General features: G+C 43.2%; 1 protein-coding gene across 2 annotated transcripts in view; it reads left to right on the top strand.

The window, feature by feature from the left end:
* The first annotated feature begins 136 nt into the window (after positions 1 to 136).
* CCDC125 (coiled-coil domain containing 125) overlaps positions 137 to 24904 on the top strand; it is a 40876-nt gene continuing 16108 nt past the window's right edge. The window contains exons 1-8 of one of the 2 annotated variants that reach the window (XM_006124319.4): positions 137 to 263; positions 2461 to 2819; positions 5014 to 5072; positions 7726 to 7812; positions 12015 to 12092; positions 14334 to 14419; positions 18032 to 18114; positions 23663 to 23778. In XM_006124319.4, the coding sequence (XP_006124381.3) occupies positions 253 to 263; positions 2461 to 2819; positions 5014 to 5072; positions 7726 to 7812; positions 12015 to 12092; positions 14334 to 14419; positions 18032 to 18114; positions 23663 to 23778 (879 nt within the window). In that variant the 5' untranslated portion in view covers positions 137 to 252. Of the gene's footprint in view, positions 264 to 338; positions 630 to 2460; positions 2820 to 5013; positions 5073 to 7725; positions 7813 to 12014; positions 12093 to 14333; positions 14420 to 18031; positions 18115 to 23662; positions 23779 to 24904 lie in introns of those variants that run through there. The other variant, XM_075932230.1, reaches the window with a different exon arrangement.

Genomic DNA, 24904 nt, shown 5'->3' with positions numbered 1-24904 from the left:
ATGTATACCTTTACATCTAATTTAGCTTTTGCTGTACTGAATGTCACTATAATTATGCAATAGCTGTGTGAATATTTTGAACTCGGGTGCTCTATCAGTGTCTCCTGTCCCAGAATTGTCATAGGACAGCTGGGCAGTGACTCATCAAGTGTAGAATCCAGTGTCTGAAAGCTGCCAGCAGCAGCAGGTGCATGAGAATCGATTCTCCAGGGGCCCGTCTACCGCTTTATGGCTGTGAGCTGAAGCAATTGCATGTACCTCATGTGCGTGTTTAAAGCTCATTCTCTGCCCCCGGGCACAGTAGGTAGCTAAGAGGGCATTTGGGTGACACGCTCAGCTCTGTCCCTGCCCTCACTGCCGCCCGCACTCTCGTGGCTGCTTTCCGCTAGCAGGGGCTCACGCGGCTGTGAGGCAGGAGCACGACCTGCCCCGCTCGTGCTTAGTCTCTCCCGCCCTGTCTCCACACGAACATCTACTAGCGGCACAGCGCCTGTCCGGGGGCGGCCCTGGCTCAGCCCGCCCCAGGCAGCGGCTGAGGCCCTGCCCCCGAGGGAGGCGCCGCGCCGCAGGTACTGGCTGGGCTGGACGGGACGAGGAAGTGCGGGCGGCTGCGGAACACAGAGACTCAGGTTGGTGGGCCGCGGTTGGTCTCAGCCCCCTGGAGCCTGCTGCCGTGCCGGGGGAGCTCCGCAGTGTTCCAGCACCCCGGCTGGATGGGGCCCGGGCTGGGCAGGGAGTTCAGCACCCGGCAGCCGGCCGGGGGCGGAATTGGGCGCTCCAGGCAGGCTGGGGCCCGGGCACAGGAGGCGAAAGGCCGAGGGGCCGGGGGAGGGGCGATAACACAAAGTTTACACACTGTGAGGCAGCAGGAGCCAGTGGTGCTGTGGGAGGGGGGCTACCGGTTCCTCTGTTACCAGGCGCTCTGGGGTCAAGGCTGTTGAGTAGCCTGGGCCCGGGGGTGCGGCTGAGCCCGGACACAGGCGGATTTCTTTCCTCGCTCTCTAGGAGAAATCACACGTGTGCACAGGGCGGGGAGCGCCGCGGGTTTGATGCCTTGAGTGTTCGTCAATAGTATCGCGCACTTGCTGGAGTTTGCTGCTTCATGAGAGCCACCTATTTTTTCACTCCTGCATGTTGACCAGAATGCCACTTGGCCCTGACCTTCCATATCTCACTGCTCTTTAAATGTGACCTGCAGAAGGACAAAAATGGTCTTGTAATTCTTTGTTTGGTGTTAGGATGTGGATAAAGAAGTCTTGAAAAGATTAATAGTTGTCTGTATTATTACATTAGAAATTCGGGATCTGTTTAGACTGGAACTTTCTCTTTTCTTGTTTGTAACTGAATTATTTTTATACCTGTGGTTTCAATCAGACGCAGCACAGGAAGCAGTGGTGTAGACAGAGTTTAGGTAGGCCCAGACTTAAAAGTGGGCTTACTGTATGAGCGGGTCTTGTCCAGAGGCAACTGGGGAAGGGAGGAAACGAAGATCAGGCACAGGCCATGTATTCCCCTTCCTCCCAGAATAGCCTCCCTCTGTCCTAAGCCCTTCCCTCCTTTGCTCTATTCCTACCCTGCCTCTCCCTCCAGCCGAGGTGGTTTAGGGGACTAGTGAGGCCAGAGAGACGGTGCCGGCAGTAGGAATCCCAATTTTCGCACCCTAACTCTGTTATGGTTTGGGTCTTTCCTCCATCCCTGGACAAAGAGTTCCACTGTCTGACCATGAAGATTTTGGTTTTTTTTTTAATCTACTGCCTATACATTTCATTGGGTGAGCTTCTTGTGTTATGTTAGCAGAGGCGAAAGTAACTTAGGACAGTACCTGTAAGAAATGTATCACAACTCACCCCAGCTGCCACTTATGGCCCTGTGCGAGGCTCCTGACTCCCAGCTCATATACTTCATCTTTACTGCCTTATTTTTTATTTAAAGAAACCTGTGAGTAGGTGGTTAGGCGTATTCTTTTGTGCCTTGTTGGCATTTACCAGAATGGCAATATGCTTTTATGTTAATAGAAACATTGTTCAAACAAACTGAAAATATCTGCAGGTTTTGTATCAGTTAAACTCATCTGTTTGTTTAATCTTAACTTCAAGTCACTGGAATCGCGTTTGCATACCTAACAGGTAGTTTTATGGACAAATGACTCAGATTGTCTTAGTGTGTTTTAGAGAGGTAGCCATGTTAGTCTGTTTGTTTCAGCAAAAACAATAAGGAATCCTGTAAGTTTTTGCCTTAATAAATGTGTTAGTCTTTAAATTTGTTAGTCTTTAAGGTGCCACTCTGCTCTTTGTTGTTTTAGTGTGTGTTGTTTCAGTGCAGAATAAACATTTTCTGGGATCCTGAAGATGTTGTTGGAAAACACTGGGACTTTAAAAACACAAGATTTTTCACTTCATCTCCAAATACTGCATTCCCTTCTGTACAGTTACTTTGAGGATCTTTTCCCTTTCAAAATAGGTACAATAGAATTCTGAAGGAGACACTGTTCACATTGCCAATGAGTGAGATGTTCACATTACAAAGCAAGCAGGAGGAGAAAGACTCAGAAGACGAAGAGGATGACATGACTTGTGGAGACTTGGGAAATGGACTTGGTAAAAGACCTGGTGGTGTCTATGAAATGGAAGGTTTAAATGTGCACACACACAGATCTAGGAAAGGATCTGATAAGATCTTCAATATGCTTTTGCAAAAGAAAGGGGAAGAAAATGATGCTGCAATTTTTCACTGTTCAAACTGCAGTGGTTTCTATGATGTATCATCCAAAAAGCTTGGAATAAGTGGTGTTACTAGATGCAGCCGACAAAATAGTTCTGGTAAGACTAACTTCTAGTTAATTATTTCCCTCTAATGTTTTGCTGTATGTGTGAAATTGAGAAAATAATCAACCTTATGAGAGTATTGTGAAGTTTTAGTCAAAATGTTTCAGAAACATTTTGAGATTCTCTAATGAAATATTTTAAGAAGTGCCTCTAATGTTTGCACAGTACATTGGTAACTGGCAATCTTAAAAGTTAGTGTTTTGCAGTCTTTTGAGCTAATGTCGTGTCACAGTAAAGTTAATCATCCATAGGAGTCTATACATGCTTAAGAATTTTAGTTATTCTGCTTAGATTTTTGGATACTGCTCTGCAGTGCTGAAATTTTTTATGACAATCAGAATGATGATTATGTAGACTGTAAATTGTCGGATAAAATACCCATTGGACTATAATTTCAGTTTAGTTTGTTGGGGATGATCTTAGTTCTTCAAATGCTAGGGGTTGAGGCTATATTGGCTTTTTCCTTTCCAGCCACTGGTTCTGTGACCCCTCTTTCATGGGGTTTTTGAAAATGAGGTTTGACCAAAAGATAAGGAAATAAGGTGGGGGGTGGGTAGAGAAGCAAACTAATTCTTTGTTTATGAAGAAATTTGAATGACACAATCCTGTTCTGTTTTCTGATAAACAGATGGGCAACCATAAACAGTGGGTGGGCTGCAAAAATGGCCCTCTTTCATCTGAGTGGGCTGCAGCAGCCCATGGCCCATTGGAGTTCCAACCGTGGCCCTGCGGACCCTGGCTGTCCCCCTCCGACATGTGCCTCTCATGCACTGGGGCACCAGAGCCCCACACTTCTTAGGCCTCCCCATCCCAGCACTTTCAGAGTGCACAAATCATCTGATTTACTCTCCATCTCCACTCAGTCCCCCTCCCTCCCAAAGCTTGAATGCAGCAAAATCATTTGCAGTGTTCCAAGTCTGGGAGAGTAGGGGAGAAGAGGAGACAGAGTGTGAATCAGGCGGACCGTGGCTCCTCTGAAACTGCTGGGAGAGAGTGGGGAGACATAGGAAGTGCAGGCTCCAGTGCCCTAGTGCGTGAGAGGCGAGTGTGGGAGGGGGCAATCATTGGGTCTGTAAGCTGCAGGTGGAGCCCCAGTGCGCCGCAGGTTGCTCACCACTGTTCTAGTAGCTATAAGCTGCTTACGTGTATCATCTCTGAAATTATATCTAAAATTTAGTTTCCAGCTAAAATTCAAATATCTGTGCTTAACATTTCATTGAAATTGTCATTTAGGAACAATCTCATCATTTAAAAAGTTACTCTACAACATTTAAAGCTCTTTGTTTTCACATTATTAGTGTTTCAATGTTATATAAAGGTGGCAATGCTGTGAATATAATCAACTACAGTTAGTGCTTTTTTTTTTTTCTCCTCTCCTTCAAATGTCTTTTTAGTTACTCTTATTATCACCAACTGAATGGTTCCCTCATTGGTGTTCTAGACACTGGCTCACTCCCGCCCCCTCTAACATAATTGCTCTTTGGCTGAAATCAGCAGGTTCCATGTGAAATTTATGACACTTGTGCAACCCCAGTCAATTTCACAATAGTACTGTACTGCTTGCAGCCTAAGTTATAAGAGTCTATGCAATGAGCTCCATGCAAGCAGAGCTTGAGGCTCACATGGGGCCATATTGAATTTGTTGGGTCTCTGAATAGGGGTCTACCCATGTGGAATGGAGGTCATTGGTAGTTCAGGACAGGTGAGAAAAAGCATTTGCCCATAATAACCATCTGAGAGTTACATGAGTTGAATGAGTGTATCCAGTGTAGTGCTTCCCTCCATGCACTCTTGCAACACCTTATGTACCTTTCCAAAACACCTGGTGGCTAGTTTTTGTGTTGGAGTTTTATCAGTGAAAACTTAACACATTTTTTTCATAAATACATACAGAAAAAATGAAAATGCATTTTGGAGGGAAAAGTGCTTTTTGAAAAAAGGAAATTGTTGAAATTAATTTATTCTCAGTGTAGCTGAACTTCTCATTTTTCTAACTTTGGCTTCTTTACATGTGAAATATTGCAAACCAGCTAATAAATACTGTTTTAATATATTTTATAATTCTGTGGTATTCAGCCTCATAAAAATTTCAAAGAGGATGAGTGTCTAAATGAGCTCTCTTAAATGTAAAGAAAACTAAAAAAAATGGGAATGTTGTGATTGTGTTGGTATCTCATTAATTTTATAGAGTCTAATTCTGAAGTGTCAAATGAAGAATTAAGGCAGCAACTTCAAGAGGCTATAGAGGTTGGTACTAGTCCTGAATGGTTGGTACTAATCCTTTTAAAATACTTTATTATAATATAAAAAAATATAGATGGTGTTATTTCACTGGAAGATCTTAGAACAGCCAAAACTTTTGGGTAAACATGGGCATAGCCAATTAAAGAGCTAATTGGGAGACTTAAACTTCTGTGCCCCAGGATCTATAAGCCTGAAGGTTACTGGATTTTCCGATTCTGGAGTGAAATGAAGAGGAAGATTTTGTTCTAGATTTCCAAAGTGTGGAGGGCCTTAAAGGGACAATACTTCATTTAGCAGCATTCTCTTCATTACATTCTTGGTTTTGGAAACCTAAAGCACCAACACAGAAGCTGGCAGGCCTATTTTAAGCCAGCTGTGTTGAAGGGCCCTTGGAATGCACAGCACAGTGACATCTCAAGTAACACCCCTACGATATGAATCAAATGTTAGTAAATTGTGATGCTATATACTGTGCAAAGAAAAATTGTCATTTGGACATGTTGTGGTGCAACTTCTATTAACTGAGAACAAACATAGAAATACAAATCTTATTACTGTCCAAGTAAAACAAAAACCCCTCTTTTACACATTAGCATTGTCTTAGTAATGAAATAAACCACAGAAATGTAAAGAGAACAAAAGAGGAGCCTCCATTTAAAGCCATGGGATAGTAGCATTCATTCCAGCAGAGGAAAAATAAGAATCATTTCAAGAGGGTATATAGATAAGAGCTTAAAGTTTTGGCTTAGAGAGAATACGCACGGCAGAAAACATTCTATTAATCATCAAACAGCATAAAACGTGGGCCAAGTACCTCAAGATGCTCAATACCTGGGATTTGCTGAGTGCTCTCAACCTTTCAGTGGGAGTTGTAGGTGTTCAGCAGCTCGCAAAAGACAGGAGGATCACTCTGCATCATGCACCCAATAATCTGTAAGAGAGAAGAGAGTCCATATTGTATTGAAATTCTCTACTTAGGGATGTAATCAACGAGTTAACTAGCAGGGAGGGATAGTTCAGTGGTTTGAGCATTGACTTGCTAAACCCAGGGTTGTGAGTTCAGTTTTTCAGGGGGCCATTTAGGAATGTGGGGCAAATCTGTCAGGGCTGGTACTTGGTCCTGCTGTGAGGGCAAGGGACTGGACACAATGAGCTCTCAAGGTCCCTTCCAGCTCTGTGAGATAGGTATATCTCCATACATTAGTTAACTACCCAGTAAGCAAATGCTTATCCGGTAGTCGAGTAGGAATGTGACATGTTGCTTATCCCCCACCCTTGCAGCCTTTATTAGAGAGATACAGCAGTGGAGGGAGTATGAGCTGTTGCTGGTGAGTCAGTTTAAAAGCTGGTCCCTGTCCCCCCCACCACTGTCTCCAGTGGGAGCAGCAGGGAAATGGCGCAAGTGGGGTTTGAAACAGTCTGGCTGTCTGGTCTCACTGCTGCCCCTTTCCCTTTGAAATGTGCATGAGTTGCCACTTCTCTCGTACATTTCAGAGGGAGAGGTGCAGTGGGATAGCGAGTGCCCCCCTTATTGACTAATAGAATAGTCAATGTAAATTTCATTCAACTACTCAATTAGCTGATTAATCAATATTTAACATCCCTATCTCTACTTAGTCCTGCAGTTTAAACGTGAGATACTTCAAAGTGCTACTAGACCATTTGTTGTTTAAGTTTATCCTGTGCCGACTAACTCAGCTACCCCCTGAAGTTTCAAAGTCATGATTTGCCAAAGATTTAGCATATGCTGCTTCTATAAACAGAATGTAAGGTGGAAACTAAATCTAAAGCATACATGCCTATGTAGTCTAGATTGAAGGCTAAAATCACTGGGTAAGAAAATTGTCGTTTTCTAGGAAAAGGTCTACTTTGAAACTCAAAAATACTTGACCTCTCGATTTTGTAAAAGGCACATACAATCATGTTCTAAAGCAAATTACTCAATTGCCATTAGCTGTTCATTCAAAGTTTGTTTTTGTCCCCCCCCCCTTTTTTTTTAAAGATATCTACTGAATGGCTCAATCTGTACATCCAGCCCAATCCTCCAAATACAGGCACATTTCAGTCTCAGTTCCTGACTTGGTGGAAATGTAACCCATGCTGAATAGCAGCACTGACTTTGGAATCTAATTATAGCAGCCAGTCAGATTTTGACCACCTAAAACTCTGCTACGTGAATTTCAGCTGGGAAGGGCTTCCAACCAGGCATCCAGACAGGAATACATTGGGCCTTTCCCCCCCTGGACATCAACTTAATTCTCAATATACAAAATAATTCTAGCATAATATCCTTATATAAAATATCCATATACTAGTTGTAGCAAAATTAAAATAAGAGAGCATAACAGGGTACAATGTTCAAAAGCCTGTGCCAGAATAAACACAAACAAAAGAGCTGCAGAATCCAATCATATGTTGTTAAAATACATTTGCAGAGAATGGGAAGAAATAGTTGCTGAATGTATGCTTGATAGTATGTTTTGTTTAAATACGCATTCTCATTAGTATTATTTCATGTTGGAAACAAGCTGTAAATCATATTAGTAGGGAAATTATCTTGTGAAGGATGTTCATTCAGTAACATAAATTGTTGAGACATAGCAAGACTTCTGTTTTTAACTTCAGCTTTTTATTATTTTGTTTTTTGGCACCCTAGAAGGTAGAGATTTTAAAAGTAGAGCTTGAAGCATCACAGAGACAACTTGAAGGAAAAGAAGAAGCACTCAAAATTCTGCAAAACATGGTAAGAAGTGCATATAAATCAACAGCTTATTTAATATAATTTTAATGTAAAGCATTAACTATACCCGGTTATTAAACAGCTAGCAATTATTATATTTTTTACTGCTTTTTCATATGGACTCACAAATATTATTGAAATACAGGCAGTCCCCGGGTTACGTACAAGATAGGGACTGTAGGTTTGTTCTTAAGTTGAATCTGTATGTAAGTCGGAACTGGCGTCCAGATTCAGCCGCTGCTGAAACTGACCAGCGGCTGACTACAGGAAGCCCGAAGCAGAGCAACTCTGCCTCGGGCTTCCTGTAGTCAGCCGCTGGTCAGTTTCAGCAGCGGCTGAATCAGGACGCCTGGGGCAGAGCAGCTGGGGTGCTGCTGGGTTGGTCCAGTAGCGCCCAGAGCAGCGCTGCAGGACCAACCGGCAGCGCCCCAGCTGCTCTACCACAGGCGTCCGGAGAAAAGCCTGGTCTGCTGGGGGGGGGGGGTGCACTAGCTGCGCCCCCCCATCCCGCTCTCCAGCAGACCAGGGAGACGCGGGCGGCGGGACCGAGATGCGCCGCGGTCCCGCCGCCCGGGTCCTCCGTGGCTTTTCTCCTCAGCAGACCAGGGAGACGGGGAGCAAAGCCGCGGAGCACGTGGGACAGCCCAGACGCGCTGCGGCTGTTCCGCTGCCGGCGTCCTCGCGGCTTTGCTCCCCATCTCCCTGGTCTGCTGGGGGGAACCCCCCCGCGGCGTGTCTGGGCTGTCCCGCTGCCCGCGTGCTCCGCGTTTTTGCTCCGCGTCTTTGCTCCGCGTCTCCCTAGTCTGCTGGGGGGGCTACCCCCAGCAGACCAGGGAGACGCGGAGCAGCTTTTCTCGCCCCAGAGGACGCCGGCGGCGGGACCGCGGCGCATCTGGGCATCCCACCGCTCCCGTCCTCCGGGGCGAGAAAAGCCCCGTTCGTAACTGCAGATCCGACGTAAGTCGGATCCGCGTAACTCGCGGACTGCCTGTATTATTGAAAGAGGTTATGCTATAATAGCACACTAGTAGTTTGACCTTATAGGATCTATCCACTTTCTTCAGTGTATGCTATTTTCTTTTGACTCGTTTAACTAATGTTGCTTCCTCGGCTGTGCCTTTGATCACAAATAAGAGATTACCTTCAATTAATGTTCAGCTCTCTCACAATGAAAAACAATTCCCATTAATTATTAGGATATCCTTTTTTTATGTGTTGTGATGTTTGTGTTTACTGTTAAAATCAAGGACACCACAATCAGTTTCCAAGGTTTGTACTGTTGTTACTTAACATGTTTATAATACTGCTAGGTTCCACTCCCTTAATATTATATCAACATTGTACCTGGGTCAAGGGTCATCCTGGGTACCCTGGGTCCTTTAAAATTACTTTTGTAACATAGGCTCTAAAAGAAACATAATTTTTTTGATTTTTGTTTCAAGTTGGAACAGTGTGTGACAATTCCATAGTTGGGATCCTTCTTCCAGATGATGTCATGGTATCCTCACACTGAGAGTAACTTTCCCTGAGTAGGAATTCTAGTTACTAGGAAGAGCCAGGTTATAGTAATGGGGGGGATTCAATTATCAGAAATATAATCTAATTATAATTAGATAGAATTTTAAAATAAAGTTATTCTAAATTAACTGTTACCACTCAAGAAACAGATCTTGAAGTCCTCACGTATAGTTCTCTGAAAATATCCTTTCAATGTGCAGCAGCAGTTAAAAATGTTAATGAAATGTAGGGAACCACTGAGAGAAATAACAAAACAGAAAATATCATAATACCACTACATAAATCCATGATAAGCTTATACCTTAAATATTGCATTTGGTTCTGGTTACCCCATCTCAAAAAAGATATTAGAACTGGAAAAGTTACAAAGAAGGGCAACAAAAATTATAAGTGCTATTGAATAGCTTCCATAAAAGGAGAGATGAAGAAGTCTGGGACTGTTCATCTTAAAAAAAAAAAAATACAACTGAGGAATTATATAATAGAGAGGTCTTTACCCATGGACAAAACACAGGAACTAGGATCACAATGAAATTAATATGTAGCAGGTTTAAAACAGACATAAGGAAATATTTTTTCACACAGTGCACAAGGATGACAACCCACAAGGGACACAGGGTTGACACTGACTATGTGACTGCTCCATGCACCTCTAGTTCAGGGGAGGACTGGGACAACCCCTTTCCTTTCCATGCCCTGCTCCTGCCCCACCTCTTCCTACCCCTCCTCTTCCCTGCCCTGCAGCCTCCTTGCCTCTTTCCCACTTCTGCTTCAACACCGCCTTGCCTTTTTCCCCATTGTCCTTCCCCTGAGCAACGTGTCCCCAGCGGATTAGCAGGATGTGGGGGATCAGGTACCAGCAGCACAAGTCAGTCCTTCTTGCATTCTCCAGCAACGGCAGGGGGTAGTGAAGCAATGCTACCCTAGTTCACTCTGTTCTCCTGGCTGCATTGCTCCATTTCCACCACTAGCCACCCAGAGGCTCTGGCCCCACTGACTGCTGGCCCCTTACTCCTCCTGTCCACAGTGTTTGGGGAGGTACCCCATTGAGCTCTTCCCCCACACAATGCATCATTCCTGCAATGCACACTCAACCTATGGAGCTCATTGCCTCCAAAAGTATAACTGGTTTAAAAAAAGAATTAGTTAAGATCATGGAAGACAGAGTCTGTCAATTTTAGCCAAAATGGTCAGGGATAGAACTCCATGCTCCAGGTGTCCCTAAACTGTCAAATACCAAAAGCTAGGCTTGCATGACAGGAGATGGATCATTGGAAAACACTCTTTTCTGTTCAGTTCCTTGTGAAGCATTTGACATTGGCTTCTATTAGAAGACAAGATACTATGCTTAGGTCAGGGTGGACAATAATATTTGCAGGGGACCACTCCAAGAATTTGATAACTGGTCACAGGTCACACTTTTCCACTATATTAATGGAGGCGGTGTGGGGTCTGGGACAGAGTGGGGTGCAGAAGGGGGTTGGGATGTGGGATGGGGTGCCAGATGCAGTCTCTGGCCTGAAGGCACTTACCATGGGCAGCTCCTGGCCAGTGACACAGCAGGGCACTCTGCCATAGCTCTACACACTGCTCAAAGCAGTTGACTAGTTGAGCAGGTGTTTCAGTTTCCAGCCAATATGAGCTGTGAGGATGGTGCTGGAGGTGGGGGCAACACGTGGAGACCCGCTGCCTTCATCCCCCCGAATGGGCAGATGTGCACACACACACTTGCCACAGCAGCTGGCCACTTTGAGCAGCATATGGAGTCACTGCACTCCACTGATCCATGAGATATTAGTGGCTCAGAGGGTCATGGCAGGCTGGATCCAAATATTTGGTGGTCTGGATTTAGCCTGGAGGACATATTTTGCCCACCTCTGACTTAGAAGGACCATTGATCTGCCTCATTATGGCTGTTCTTATGTTCTTGAAATGCTGCTAAATCCTAAAAAGACTAGCAGGAGTAGAAACACAGCTGTCATTTGCAGCCCAACTATTGAAAGCTTAACATCTTGAATATTAAAATCACTAGGATTTTTGTAATGAGTTTAAATGTAAATTTAATTTAAAGAGTTTTCTTTATCTTCCTTATGAGTCTTGATATGAGGAAGTGGAATTGCACTTGATATGAGGAAGTGGAATGCTGAATCAATCTACTTAAGTTTTTAAGAAATGTCTGCTGTGTGTTATGAAAGCAAAATGTGGGTTTGGAATCTCTAAAACCTAGGACCAAGAAGAGCTCTGTTTGATTCACAGGTACTGACATTTGTCATCTGTGAGCAGGATAACTTTGGGAGTTAAATACCTAGTTTCTGATGAATTCTCCACAAATAGTTCTGGAAATTGAAAACCACCTTCTGCACTTTCTACATTCTATCTTTAACTAGTGCCAAATAGAACAGTGAGGCAGCTAACCTTAACCCTAACAGCAAGTGCAAAGTTTAGTCTTTCAAAAACAGGGCTAGAGACCCTAGCTTTCTGAAAGCATATAATTGGTAAGTTCCAATCTTTACCTTAAAATAATATTGTAATTTCTACCTTGCTTCTCTTGCCCTTCATTCTTTCAATGACTGTTACTACCTGTAAATCTAGAACTGCAGTTTCCATATGATGTAAATTGATATATTGATTGTTATATAATCCTGTCAGACTTGTCTATATCATCTCGTTGTTCATCTTTTTCACAGACAGTGTTTAATAAAGCCACTAGTCATACAAAAGCAATGCTTCAAAAAACTGAGGAACAAAAGAGAGCTTTAGAAAAGGTAATGGTACTGACTCCTTGTCTTTGCAAAATCATGCTGAATCATAGTATCTTTATTCCTTTTGATTTGTAAGGCTAAACCAATAATGTTGGATTTATTCTGAAATGACAAAGATGGCCCCCCTATTTTGGAATATAATAGATATCAGACTTTATTTCACTCTTAGGTTTTGTTGGTAGTAGTCTCATCCCACTTAGCTAAGGAGACAATGTTAACTTATCACATTTATTTACAAATAATTCTTAATATTACTATATTGAGAATAGGGATGTTAGAGTATAGTCAAGTAAATGATAAGCCGATAAGCCTAGGCATAATGGTTAATACAATCAATTACATGCACTCTCCCTGCCCCCCAACCTCTGTATTAGGGACAGCAATGGGGGGAGCAGGAGCCAGTGCCCACGAGGAACTGGCTTTAAGTCAGCTTCCTATGAGCACTGAATCCGCCTTCCGCCCATCCCACACTGCTGCCTGTAATACAGAGGCAGCAGCGCAGAGCGTGAGGGGGGCAGGCAGGAGCCAATACGCACGGGGATCTGACTTTCAAGCAAGCTTCCCATGCATGTTGGCTCTGTGGACCTGCCTGCCCCGTCTTACTGCTTCCGCCAGAGGCAGCAAGGAGTGGCAGGCAGGAGCCGGTGCTTAGGGGAGTTGGCTTAAAAGACAGCCGCCTGACTCTGCCCCCACGCTGCTACCTCTGTGTGGGGGGCAGGGGAAGCTGCTGCAGACCAGCCTCTGTCCACGGCGGGCCCCAGCTGCTCCATGTGCTCCATGGGACGCTGAGTCCTACCTCCTTTTCCCCCCCGACAAGGGTTGTTCTGTTACAGAGACAGCACAGTCTGGTGGGGGGCACTCCCTGGGAGTGGGGCCGGGAGCACACTGGTTGCCAGCTCCACCCCTGGGAACTATCAAATAATTGTGTAACCGCTAACTTTTGATGCGATTACACGGTTATTCAGTTACACAGTATCTACTATCAAGTATTAATTTAAACTGCTACCTCCAGATTTAGGTCTGATTTCTATACACGGTGATATTCTTTATATAAATAATTTTAACTTGATATTTTTTATACTCATAGCAGCTTACTGTTAGTAAAGGAAACTCCCATAGTTGTCTCATGTCAAAAAGGCCCTTCTTAGGTATACGAGTACTGAAAAGAACACATATTAGGGAGAGAAAGAGGTACTTAAAGAGACCAGGACATAATATCCATGTGTTCTTTTTAACAGACCAAACTATTAGTTAGTTTAACCTTATGTCTGAAAATGAATCTATTGTTTTTTGTGTTTTTGCCCCCAGTTGCCCAATTAGTGGGCATCACCCAAAGAAAATAACCATATAGAAGGCCTTAATATAGAAAGGTAATTGGGATTTGTGTCACATAGGCTTTAGAAACCCCAGCAGATTATAATCTGTTAAACTCTTCCAGTGAAATCCTGGTTTGAAGTCAGTGGCAAAACTCCCAGTAACTTCACTGGAGCTAAGATGTCCCTTTCTGTGAGCACCTATCGTTAGACAAATTTGCACAATTCAATTGAACTGTTCACTAGTCTGAGTTAGGGATGTGAAATGAGCCGCAGCGCTAGGAATGGGGGGCAGGCTGGAGTTTTTCATTGGTTACAAATTTACCTAAATAAACACCTTTTAACATCCCTAGTTTGAACACTCTTATTCCAGTTTACGAGTGTCTTATTTCAGGTTAGCTTAAATCTGTTTCTAATAATTTTAAACTAAACCTAAATAAGCCTGGTTCAAACTAGACTTGCATCAGTTTAACTAAATCCATTTAAAATTGTACTTCAAACTGTTGCAACTCTGAGTACAGACAGTCCTGAAGTCTGTCACATTGCCCTTTGACTAATGTTCAGAGAAAAGGACTAGCTAAAACTATGTTGTAAATCCTGAGAAAAATTTCAGCACTCTGTGACGAGATCTAGAGGCTATCTACAGATACTTTCCACTGTATTTTTCTAGGTGTGCTTATTTTTTGAAGTTTCCTGTGTAGTTATTTTATGTCATATAAAATTACCACATACATATTTTTGAAGACAGCTTACATTTAAAGAGAACTATTGTTGGCTCATTAACTGAATTCTGACATTAGGGAAAGCAAAACCAAGAACTAGCTTGGGTAACAAGTCTGGAACTTGGATGCTTTAAAAAAAAAAAAACGTAACTATTATGGTGCTTTTAGACTCATTCCTGTAATTAACTGTTGCTATCTTTTCTTCTTAGGAAATAAATACTTTGCAATGGGAAATTGAATTTGATCAGGAAAGATTTAAAAACAAAGAAGAGACATGGGCAGAAAAATGTGACAGGTATTTGCATCAAATGATGGAGTCGTCTTTTATTTTGAAATATCATGTTGATTTTTGCGTTAAATTTTTCTAATATCATTTGAATGTCCCAAAGTGCCAGATTTTCTGGTTCTTTATGTTGTTTTTATAATAATCTCAGAAAGAATTTAACATTCATCAATATGCTAGTTATGTCAGTTTTTAAGTATTGAGCAATAAAATTGACAACTCACAATCTTTTACCCTGAAGAATATATGTCAAGTGGCTTTGCTGGTTTGAGCTTTCAGTTCAATCCATTTTTTTTCTTATACTAAGCAGCTGGCAAAGGAAAATTCATAAATTAGTATTTTTATTTAATGAGGTGTAGAAAATAATGCTGGTGTCTCATGCATTCATGCATACAGTAAAGTAACACAATAATTAATTATATTTTTAATTTATACACTGTAGCCATCAGTAAGAGTGTGCTCAAGTGGAATATGATATTACCATCTACCCCCAATTAAATAATTGTAGGACAAACCCAAATCCCTAAATTAGTAACACAATAACAGACATGGAGAGCACTAACAAGCAGGCTCCCAACACACTTTTTCTTTTGATCATTTAAGACATGAGTAACTTCTCTGAAGTCCAAACAGCAGAATTTCAATAATTTCAGTGAAGATTATTTTAGATTTTTTAAAAGATACACCTAGAAACAAGGGATAATTGCATGTAAATTAGTTAATTATTATATACTTCTTGGTTATGTTTTATAAAATATCAGCTCTTTCTTACTCATGTAACCTGTCAGGATTATCAACAAATATTCTTTAAATTAATCTCCTAATACATACTCTCTTCTCAAAAGTTTGGATATAACAGGCCTTTTGGTATGTGCTGAAGGTTATAATCTGCCTTTGTCCAGCTTAATGAGAAAGGAACTTCCAGACTTAAGGGCTTCTCAGATAAGGGCTTGCTGTCTGACCATATAATCATGGGTGCTTTAACATGAGCACTTCAGCTGACCTCACATGCTGTGGAATCACATGAAAAGAGGGCCAGGAAAAATGGTAAATTGATACTCTGAATGTTTAGAATTGCACGATAGGAACTTGTGTGCTATGTAGTAAGTGTTGCTGAGTAGGCCTGATTAAAATTTGATTGGAAACAGAAATTGATAAATGGTTTTGGAAAGCTGCAATAATTCAAGAGCTCAATAGGTTTTGCAAAAGGTTTTCTGATACCTGAGATAACAAGATAAGAAGTGTGGATCTTTTGCCTTTGAGATATATATTTAAAGGAAGAGATTTCATATACCTGTAGACTGTTGTGACAGACCCAGATCATATGACTGCTGCACACTAATGGAGGAAAAGTATCCGGGACTCTGAGACTACGGCTACGTTTTTTTGCAGAAGAGGATATGCAAATCGCACTCTCATTTTCATATCTTCTTCCGATTCTTTTTGCGGAAGAGGTTTTGCCGATAAAAAGCCCCATGCAGATGGGGTTATTTGTTGGAAAAAAACCCTTTTTCACAAGATCCTTTATTCCTCAATAATCAAGGTTTACACGATTTTGTGAAAAGGGTTTTTTTCTGACAAATGGCCCCATCTACACAGGGCTTTTTATCGGCAAAACCTCTTCCACAAAAAGAATTGGAAGAAGATATGCAAATGAGAGCACAATTTGCATATCCTTTTCCGCAAAAAAAAATGGCCGTGTAGCTGTAGCCTGGGTGAACAGTTGCGTCTTTCCCTGAGTAAACAGGCCTGAGCCTAGTGCAGCATAGTCAGGCAGGCACATGGGACCATTTAAGAGCTTGCTGGAAGCAGCAGGCTAGTCAAATCACCTAGAACCCATTACGACCTGCTGGGGGTTGTTTATAAGAACGTAAGAATGGCCATACTGGGTCAGACCAAAGGTCCACCTAGCCCAGTATCCTGTCTTCCAGCAGTGGCCAATGCTAGATATCCCTAGAGGGAATGAACAGAACAGGTTATCATCAAGTGTTCCCTCCCCATGATCCCTCCCCTGTCACCCATTCCCAGCCTCTGACAGAGGATAGGGACACCATTCCTACCCATCCTGGCTAATAAGTATTGATAGACCTATCAACAGTGAATTTATCTAGCTCTTTTTTGAACCCTGTTGAAGTCCTGGCCTTCACAACACCAGGGAGAGCAGTAACGCAAGATCTGAGAGTGAGAAGGTGAACTGTGAGTGTGAGCTGAAGACTACGGGCAAGGCAGAGTGCCATGGAGGAGCAGGACTGACTTGGTCAGGTATCAGAGGAAAGATACTGAGAGTGATTGTTCGGGGAATTGGCCCAGGGAAGAAGCTGCCAGACTGGAAGTAAAAGAAATCCTGTCTGTTGTGGCTGCCTTAGGGTTCCGGGGCTAGGACCCAGAGTAGTGGGCAGGCCCGGGTTCTCCCCAAACCTCTCTCACGCCACTACAGAGAGTGCCTCTGAGAAGGGAGTCTAGGACTATGAAGGGGTTTTTACTCCACAGTGTGGATTTGCCGGTAATAAGAAGGGCTCAGTAGGTTGTGATCCTTGCCTCTGGTAAAGGGTAAGGCGCTATGTGGAGGGTCACAGAGAGCCTCTGGGGCAGAAGCATTGGACCCTGGGACACAGTCAGGGCTTTGCCACATTGTTTTAAAAAAATCATGAGATGTAATTAAATGTATTTTAATAAAAACTCCAGAAATATGTCAGGAAAAGTCTTTATTAATTCACCATCAAAATAAGGCTTGTGTCCCTTTACTTCCAGGAAAAGGAAATAGCCAAATACATGGTGAGGTGCATTACCTTTTGATGTACTCAAGGTTTAAAAGTACAGGAGTGTTTTAGAATTGCATTTAAGGAAACAGGAAGTTTGCATTGTATGCTAAGGACAAACCCTTAGTGCAACAGACAAATGTGCCCAATAAACTCACTGGACTTCAACCTTTAATGGATGTTATGGATTGTCTAAAAATATTTCAAAGTACTACAATTATGTATTTTTATATATCTTTTTAATGACTGTTCCCACTGACAATACGTTATCTTCTAATTTTCCTCAAGTTCAGGTGTTTTTTTTTAGGCATCTTATGTTCCATTTTACTTGTGATTTTTAAAATGTTTCTCATTTGCAAAGGCTTTAAATATGCACTTGTGCATATTTTAAAATACTTTTTCTCTTTGTCCTATAGTGGGCAATACATTAAATATTATTGGCAGAGTCTCCCAGGAAGAATCATTGATGTTGAAGAGTCATTATCAGTTGAATAGCTATATTTTTTTACAAGTTAAAAGTAGTTTGAGGTTCTCTGTTTTCTATTCATTCCAGCCCTCTGACAGTTTTTGAAATTTTATGATTTAGTATCTTGTATTTTTTGTACATTTTTTTTCTTTCCATTGCTGTGGAAAATCTTCACATGCAAACTTATTACCTTAGTAGTCTTTTCAGTGCCAAAGAAGAAGAAAACAAACAAAAAAAAATAGGGCGGGGGGATTTTTCTTTTATCTGTCCGTAATTCTAATGACACTTATAAAAAAGTTGAGGAAAACATTTTAACATACAAGTGATTTTAACTTGAGAGTTAGTTTTTAAATAACTATTTCAAATTTAATACAGTCTGTTTGTTTCCAACTTCTGCAGGATATATTGTGAAAATGCAGCCCTTAAGGAAACATTGAAACTCAGGACAGATGAGGTCAGAACTCTTAAATCTGAAAATGCAAGTGAGCAAACTCTACATCCTCAATACTTTTTCCTTTTTACAAGTACTATTTTTCATGAGAGACACAAGATGGGTGAGGCAATATATTTTATTGGACCAACTTCTGATGATGGAATGGACAGGTCCATAGAGCTCTTCTTCAGGTTTGGGGAATGTATCAAGTGTCTGAATACAAGTTGGGATAGATTGTTAAGCATAAGAGTTTTTTTGAATTAATTGAGATGGAATATCTGGGCCAAAGGTGTTAACATAGTCATTATCCAACATTAAACAATGTTAAACAAGATTTGGGGTTTGTTATATAGATACCAGAGCCTGCTTAGTACCATGGCAAACACTAGGAATGTGAGGGATAAACAAGTAAGTATTAGTTGTTTAGGGTGATGTTTACTGGTTGCAGTTAATCAGTGGGGGCTGGAGCAGCTCCCTTCCTGCTGTGGGCAGAGAGCTACTCTAGGCCATTGGGGTCTGCTGTGTCGTAGGCAGGGGCTGTCCGGAACTGCCCCGTCCGTGGTGGCCCAAGTGCATTGGAGGGAGGGGCTGTTCTGGGTGCAGCAGCAGGGTCGGTGCGGAGGCTGGGCTGGAGGACCCCCTCCTTAATTGGTTAATCAGTTAAACTTCATGTTTAACTGGTTAACCAATTAAATGAGATTTTACACCCCTAGCAAATATATTATTAAACATCCTTTTAGAAGGAAAGTCACCTTATTTGACAGACTCTTAGATGGTCTCAAATATGCTAATGACTGCTTTTCTGCGGGAAAAGAGTTATTTAAAGTGGGCTTGAACTATTGTAAGTCTTATCCCATTTCCTACCAGATGGTGTTTGGGATTCAACTTGAATTCATAGAATTGGTGATGTTATACAGGTACCTGTCTTTGACCTGGTCAAATCTAGAGATGTGAACGAGTGGTCAAGTAGTCCACTACCCAATAAGCAGGAGCTTATCAGCTAGTACTATTGACTACTCGGTCACCCTCGCCCCACCGCTGCTCTTCGCTCTTAAAGAGACAGAGAAGAGCCAGTGCACAGAGACGCTGGCTCAATCTCTGGTCCCTCGCCTGATCTCAGGAGAAAACACCGCCCCCCATCCCCTGCCGCCACTCTGCATTCTGAAAGGGACTGAGCAGCGGCAGCCAGTTCTGCGGGTCTCTCTCAGTACAAGCTCTCTCCCCGCCCCCTGCCCCTCTGCATTTTTCAAGGGACAGAGCAGCAGCAGCCGGTCCCGTGGGTCTTAGCACAAGCTCCCTTACCCCTCAGTTGCCACACTGCATTTTTAAAGGGAAAGGGGAGGAGGGGAGCTGCTCCAGCTTAAGCAGCTGCCGCTGCTCTTTCCCTTTAAAAATGCAGAGGGGCAACTGGGGGTGGAGGGCTTGTGCTGAGAGAGACCTGCAGAGCTGGCTGCCACTGCTCTGTCCCTTTCAGAATGCAGAGGTGCAACAGGGTGTTGTCCTGAGACCCGGCAGAGGATCAGAGATTGAGCCAGGGTCTTTGCGAGCCAGCTCCTCTCTGTTCCATTAAGAGTGCAGAGCTGGGGGAGGGGTTATGCTGAGACCTAGAAGTGATTGCTGTAACTGTCTTTCCCTAATGAGTAGTTGAGCAGTCAATGGAAATGCCATCAGCTACACGATGAGCACATTAATCGCTACGTAACATCCCTAGTCTGATCAGGGCATCCCTCAGGATCAGGATAATGTGGGGTGTGTGGCAGCCATATTAGTTAAGATGGCTTGTGTTGTTCTTCCCTCCGTCTGTTCTTCTTCCCTCCACACAAGTCTCTTTGATTAAAGACTAGGGCTGTCAAGTGATTTAAAAAATTAATTGTGATTAATCGCGTGCACCTCCCCTTTGAAACGCTGTGGCAGCATTTCAACGGGGCAGCACTGCATGGAGCCTGGGATCAGCTGAAGTCCCCAGCTGACCCTGGGCTTCATGCAGCGCTGCCCCTTGGAAGTGTTGTGGTGGTGTTTCTAAGGGGCAGTGCATTAGGAGCCTGAGATCAGCTGGAGACTCCAGCTGATCCTCAGCTCCCCTGTTGCAAAGTCCCTTTGAAGTGCCACTCTGCTTGTGCTGCCCCTTTGAAGCTCCAGAGCAGCACTTCAAAGGGGCAGAGCAGCATTAATGCCTGTGATTAACTCATTAAAAAAGTTAACACGTTAATCCTGTCCCACGTTAATCGCAGGTGTTCATGCAGGTCAATTGACAGCCCTATTAAAGACCTAAAAAGGAAGTGATGGGTGGATGTTTGTATACTCCAGCTGCATTCAGTGACTTAGGGTATGTTTACACTAGTGTGTTATTTCAAAATTTGGCATTGTGTAGATGCACCAAATTTCAAAATAAGCTATTTCGTGTTTAGGGTACTGTGTAGATGCACTTATAGATGGCTATACTGAGAATGGTGGAGCAACAAGTAGGAACAGCTTGAAAGAACTCTAATTGTGATGTGAGGAGATCTGGGGATTAATTTGAGGAGCATCATAAAGCTGTAATTATGATATGAGGAAATGAGTCCCTGCATGTGTAAGGAAAGGAAAAAGATGCATATATACCTTGAAGTTCCAATCTGTATAATTTTAATACACAATGGTGTAGGTTGTGTCAGTAGCAGAACACTGGGATGTTTGTGCCAGGGATGTTGTCAGTAGGGAGATGGGATATGAAAGAAGTCTGTGGATTTAATGATGGATAGGAGAATGTACAGGTTTGGATGGTATCTTGTGTGCACATAAGAAGTAATTGTTTTAATTTTACAGGTGTGGTATTTTTTTCAGGAGAGTAGGCTCAGGGTATGTGTACACAGCAACATTATTTCTAAATAATTAGTGTTATTTTGAAATAACTTAGTATGCGTCTACACAGCAGGCAATTATTTCAAAGTAATGTCAAAATACTGTCAAGCAGGGCAACTTCTTACTCCAACTCCTGTAACCCTCATTGTACGAGGAGTAAGAGAAGTTGGAAGAAGAGTGCTCTATTTCAAAATAAGTGCTGTCTAGACACTACCAATTTTGAAATAAGCTATTTCAAAATAAGCTACGCAATTGACGTAGCTCAATTTGCATAGCTTATTTTGAGTAAAGTCCTGCTGTGTAGATATACCCTCAGTGTTTCAGCATAGGAGAAATGTAGGTAGTACCTATCCTATATTTCCTACTTTTCAGAACTTTGAGTTTTATTGAACTTAATGTTCTGGAAGGGCATGAGCTATTGGCAGGCAACCTTAACTCTGTTTTAATAAAGTTTTTTTTGTCATTTAATATCCTAGGTTTTAAATAGAAAGAGATCTGTCTCTTGGTAGGGGTTAATAGTCATTTAGGAAGTTTTAGTTTTTACCTAGGTTTGCAATTGATATACTACTCTGAGCAGGTAATAACCAAAAGGCTGAACTTTTATATAACGATTTTCATCAGTAGGCTTCAGATAAATTTGTGTCATCCCCATTTTTCATATGGGAAACTGAGTTACAGAGAAGTGAAGTGACTGGCCTAAGATCATCCTGCAGGTGACAGGACTAGGAATAGTCCTTCTCCAATAGTCTTGCCACTGCGTACTTACTATGTGATTCCTCAGTGCTCCTTCCACCTCTTGTACATTTTGTTGCAGCGGGATGGGAATAGGAGGTTATACTTTGAAATGTTTGTCATGTGTAGCTTTTAACAGAGCCAATGAGAAAAATCTTATGGTCTATGTCCCAAAATTTTGACTCTTTTTTTACAGTAACTTCAAGTATGTGAAAGATGAGCATGCCTCTCTTCTATCTCCTGCCCCACCTAGTTTTCATGCTTTCCTCCCGTAGTAATTTCTTGTATATGTTTACATCTACCTGCAGTCTCTCCACCTTCCTCCTGTTCTCCAGTGACCTTTACCTGAACCCCCAACCCCCCTCGCCTTCACTACCATCCATCCCCACTTATCCCCTGTTCCTTGATGTGGCAGCAAACCCCTTTCACTTCTCCTCTCAGCAAACATTCATATCAGGTCTTTTTAATAAAAAAATACACACCCCCAAAGTAAGCACACTGACAGATACAAATTTTAGGAATATGCCATTCATCCTTTTCTAGGTTTTACCCGCAAAGGGACTTGAATGTACTCTGGTAGGATGAGTCAGATTCAACCGACTATTGCTTATCCCCTTGAGCTATGTGAAGCTGACAATCCTATTACATCCTCTGTCCATGCATTCTTAGTATAATCTATTGAACATGAAAATAAGCACATGAAGTTTGCAATGAGTTCAAGTGGAGAAGCAAAATCTTTTTCAACGGTTTTAATTTGATTTCTTCCAAAGGGCTGGTGGGAAATACTTGAATGTTGGAGACTGATGCAATGATCTGAGGGGGGGAGGGGGAAAGGTTGCCAGAAATTCTCAACTTTATGAGAAGCTGAGGGTTTTTTTCAGGAATTTATTTTAGTAATGCTTTGATCATATGGCCCCAAATTTGGATCATTAATGGAACCCTGTGACCAGCACAACAAATTACAATGCAATATGACTAACTAGCTGGATTTACCTGGTGTTGCTCGGGAAACCAGAGGAACAAAATTTAGAAAATTTAGGAAAGGAGGAGACCCTGAGCCAGGGGACCCCCAGAGCCACAGACCCTGGGGGCTGATGGCTCCTGGCCCACACCTGACCCTCAGAGAGCAGCAAGACCCTCCTCCCCTCAGGACCAAGCAGCCAGCTCCCAGGAGAACAGTACACAGTCATGCGGCCAGTATAAAGGGGACTTCTCTTTGCAAGGTTGGCTCAGGGATCTACCCGCCCTGCCTTGGCAAGCAAAAGCTCAGAGCTTACATCTAACCCCGATGGTTGGAACCAGATACAGAAGAGCCCCACTCACAGTACGAACAGCAGCTGACTGGCTTCACAGCAGTGTAACACATGGAGGGTTTAACCCGGCCCCTTCACCCTGTGCTGCAGCAGGCACACAGATTCCTTCTGCTCGGATAAGCCCAGTGAGCTGAGCAGAAAGGCTGGCCGGCTTTGGTTTTGATTTCCGGAGGGTGGGGGCGGCAGGTAGGGAGCGACCCCGGGTGGAGGGGAGGTTACATGCGGAATGGGCGCCCCAGCTTGCACCCGGGGCTGCAGATGCTGGGGGGGACAGGGCGGGTGCCCGAGCCATTGTGCGCATGGGGGTGGGGAAAGAGGGTTGGTTATGTAACCTCGCGGGTGGGAGGAGGCTACATGCAGGAGGGGTGCCCAAGTTCGTGCCCAGTACCGCGGGGGGCAGGGCGGGACCTCAGTCGGGTCCCAAAGTACCTTAAAACCTTCTCCTAGAGGAAAGGTTATTCCATGCAAAGTTTGGTTGCAGTAGCTCTTAGTGTCCAAGTTATTAGCGCACAAACTTACAAACATTCTCCTTTATATATTAGATGATGTAGATTTTAGAGCACTCTCTGAGGATTCAAGTTTTGAACAGAAAGCTGATTTTAACTTAACTGTAGGAGATCTGTCACTCTATTGTAATGTCTTGGTTAGTAAAGTCAGGTAGAGAGATTAGAAGCATGAAAAGCTAATAATTTTCAATGTTGAATTTCATAGTTTTGAATCAACAGCGCTTGGAGTTTCTTGCAATGCTTGATGTAAAACAACAGAAGATTATTCAGGAAAATATGTCCATTAATAAAAGTGGCTTTACAGAAATCACAGGTCTTGAAGTAAGTATGAAAATGTGGTGGGTTTTTTTTTTTCATTTCAGTTAATGTGGTTGATTGGAAGATGTATTTAAACGTTTTGTTTATTGATCAATTAATGAAATTTCACAAAATATTTCTTTCCAAATATTCATTTTCATACTGCATCAGAATGTATAGGTTGAACCTCTCTGGTCCGGCATCCTCGGGACCTGACTGGTCCAGAACAAGAGAATTTGCCAGACCAAGGGAGATCTCCTGCCACCGACCCCCAAGTCCATCAGCTACTGCTGGCAGGCTGCACCAGCAGGCAACCTTGCCTTGCCCTCCTGCCCAACTTGGCTGGGCTGCCTGCCTAGCTACTGCTGGCTCCCTGGGTGACATAAGTTCCAGCTCCTGTCATGGGGCTCTAGTTCTGCGCAGCTTGGGACAGCTGTGGGCTGGAACTCTGGCCCTGGCCCTGTGCAGCCAGGAGAAGCCACTGGGCTCTGACCCTGGTCTTACGCAGCCCCAGCCCTATGCAGCTGGGGGAAGCCATGGGAAGCTGTGGGGCTCCAACTCTGGCCCTGTGCAGTCCTGGCCCTGCACTGCCATGGGGTTCCAGCCTCAGTCCTGCACTCCCAAGGGTTGCTGGAGGCTGATGCCTGGCTCCGGTCCCAGGCTGTTCCCACCTGGGCTGCTGACTCTGACACCCAAACCAGCTGTGCCCTCCTGCCCCTAGGCTCCCGGGGTCTCTGGACCAGGAGCATCCACAGTCCTGTTACACCAGAGAGTGCCGGATTTTGGTGGTACAAGTTGTAGTGTGACTTTTATAACAAAAGAGAAATGCCTCCTGTTACTGACTGCATGCAGTAATGGTCTGTGACTCTTTCGGGCACTCTGCTTTGCTACTGTCATGGAAAGGAAGAACAGACTGAAGAAGCATCAGGATATCCTACTTACGTTAAGTTTAGCATGATCTTCTCAAGCATGGCACTTTTCTCTTACAAGAGGTAATCTCTTGAGATCTTCCAGGCACAGCATACACATGTTGACAATTCTTCTGACTGTCCTTATGCTGTATGGTGAAAGCCATGCTTCTAGCAGGCTCCTGGTCAGTTGAAAGCATTCCATTATCCTCTGTGTCATTCTGTCAGTGAGGCAAAAATGA

The sequence above is a fragment of the Pelodiscus sinensis genome, chromosome 6 (assembly GCF_049634645.1).
Source record: "Pelodiscus sinensis isolate JC-2024 chromosome 6, ASM4963464v1, whole genome shotgun sequence".
Lineage (NCBI taxonomy): Eukaryota > Metazoa > Chordata > Testudines > Trionychidae > Pelodiscus > Pelodiscus sinensis.
Note: the sequence above shows the minus strand (reverse complement) of the source record. Positions and strands in the feature narration are given on the sequence as shown.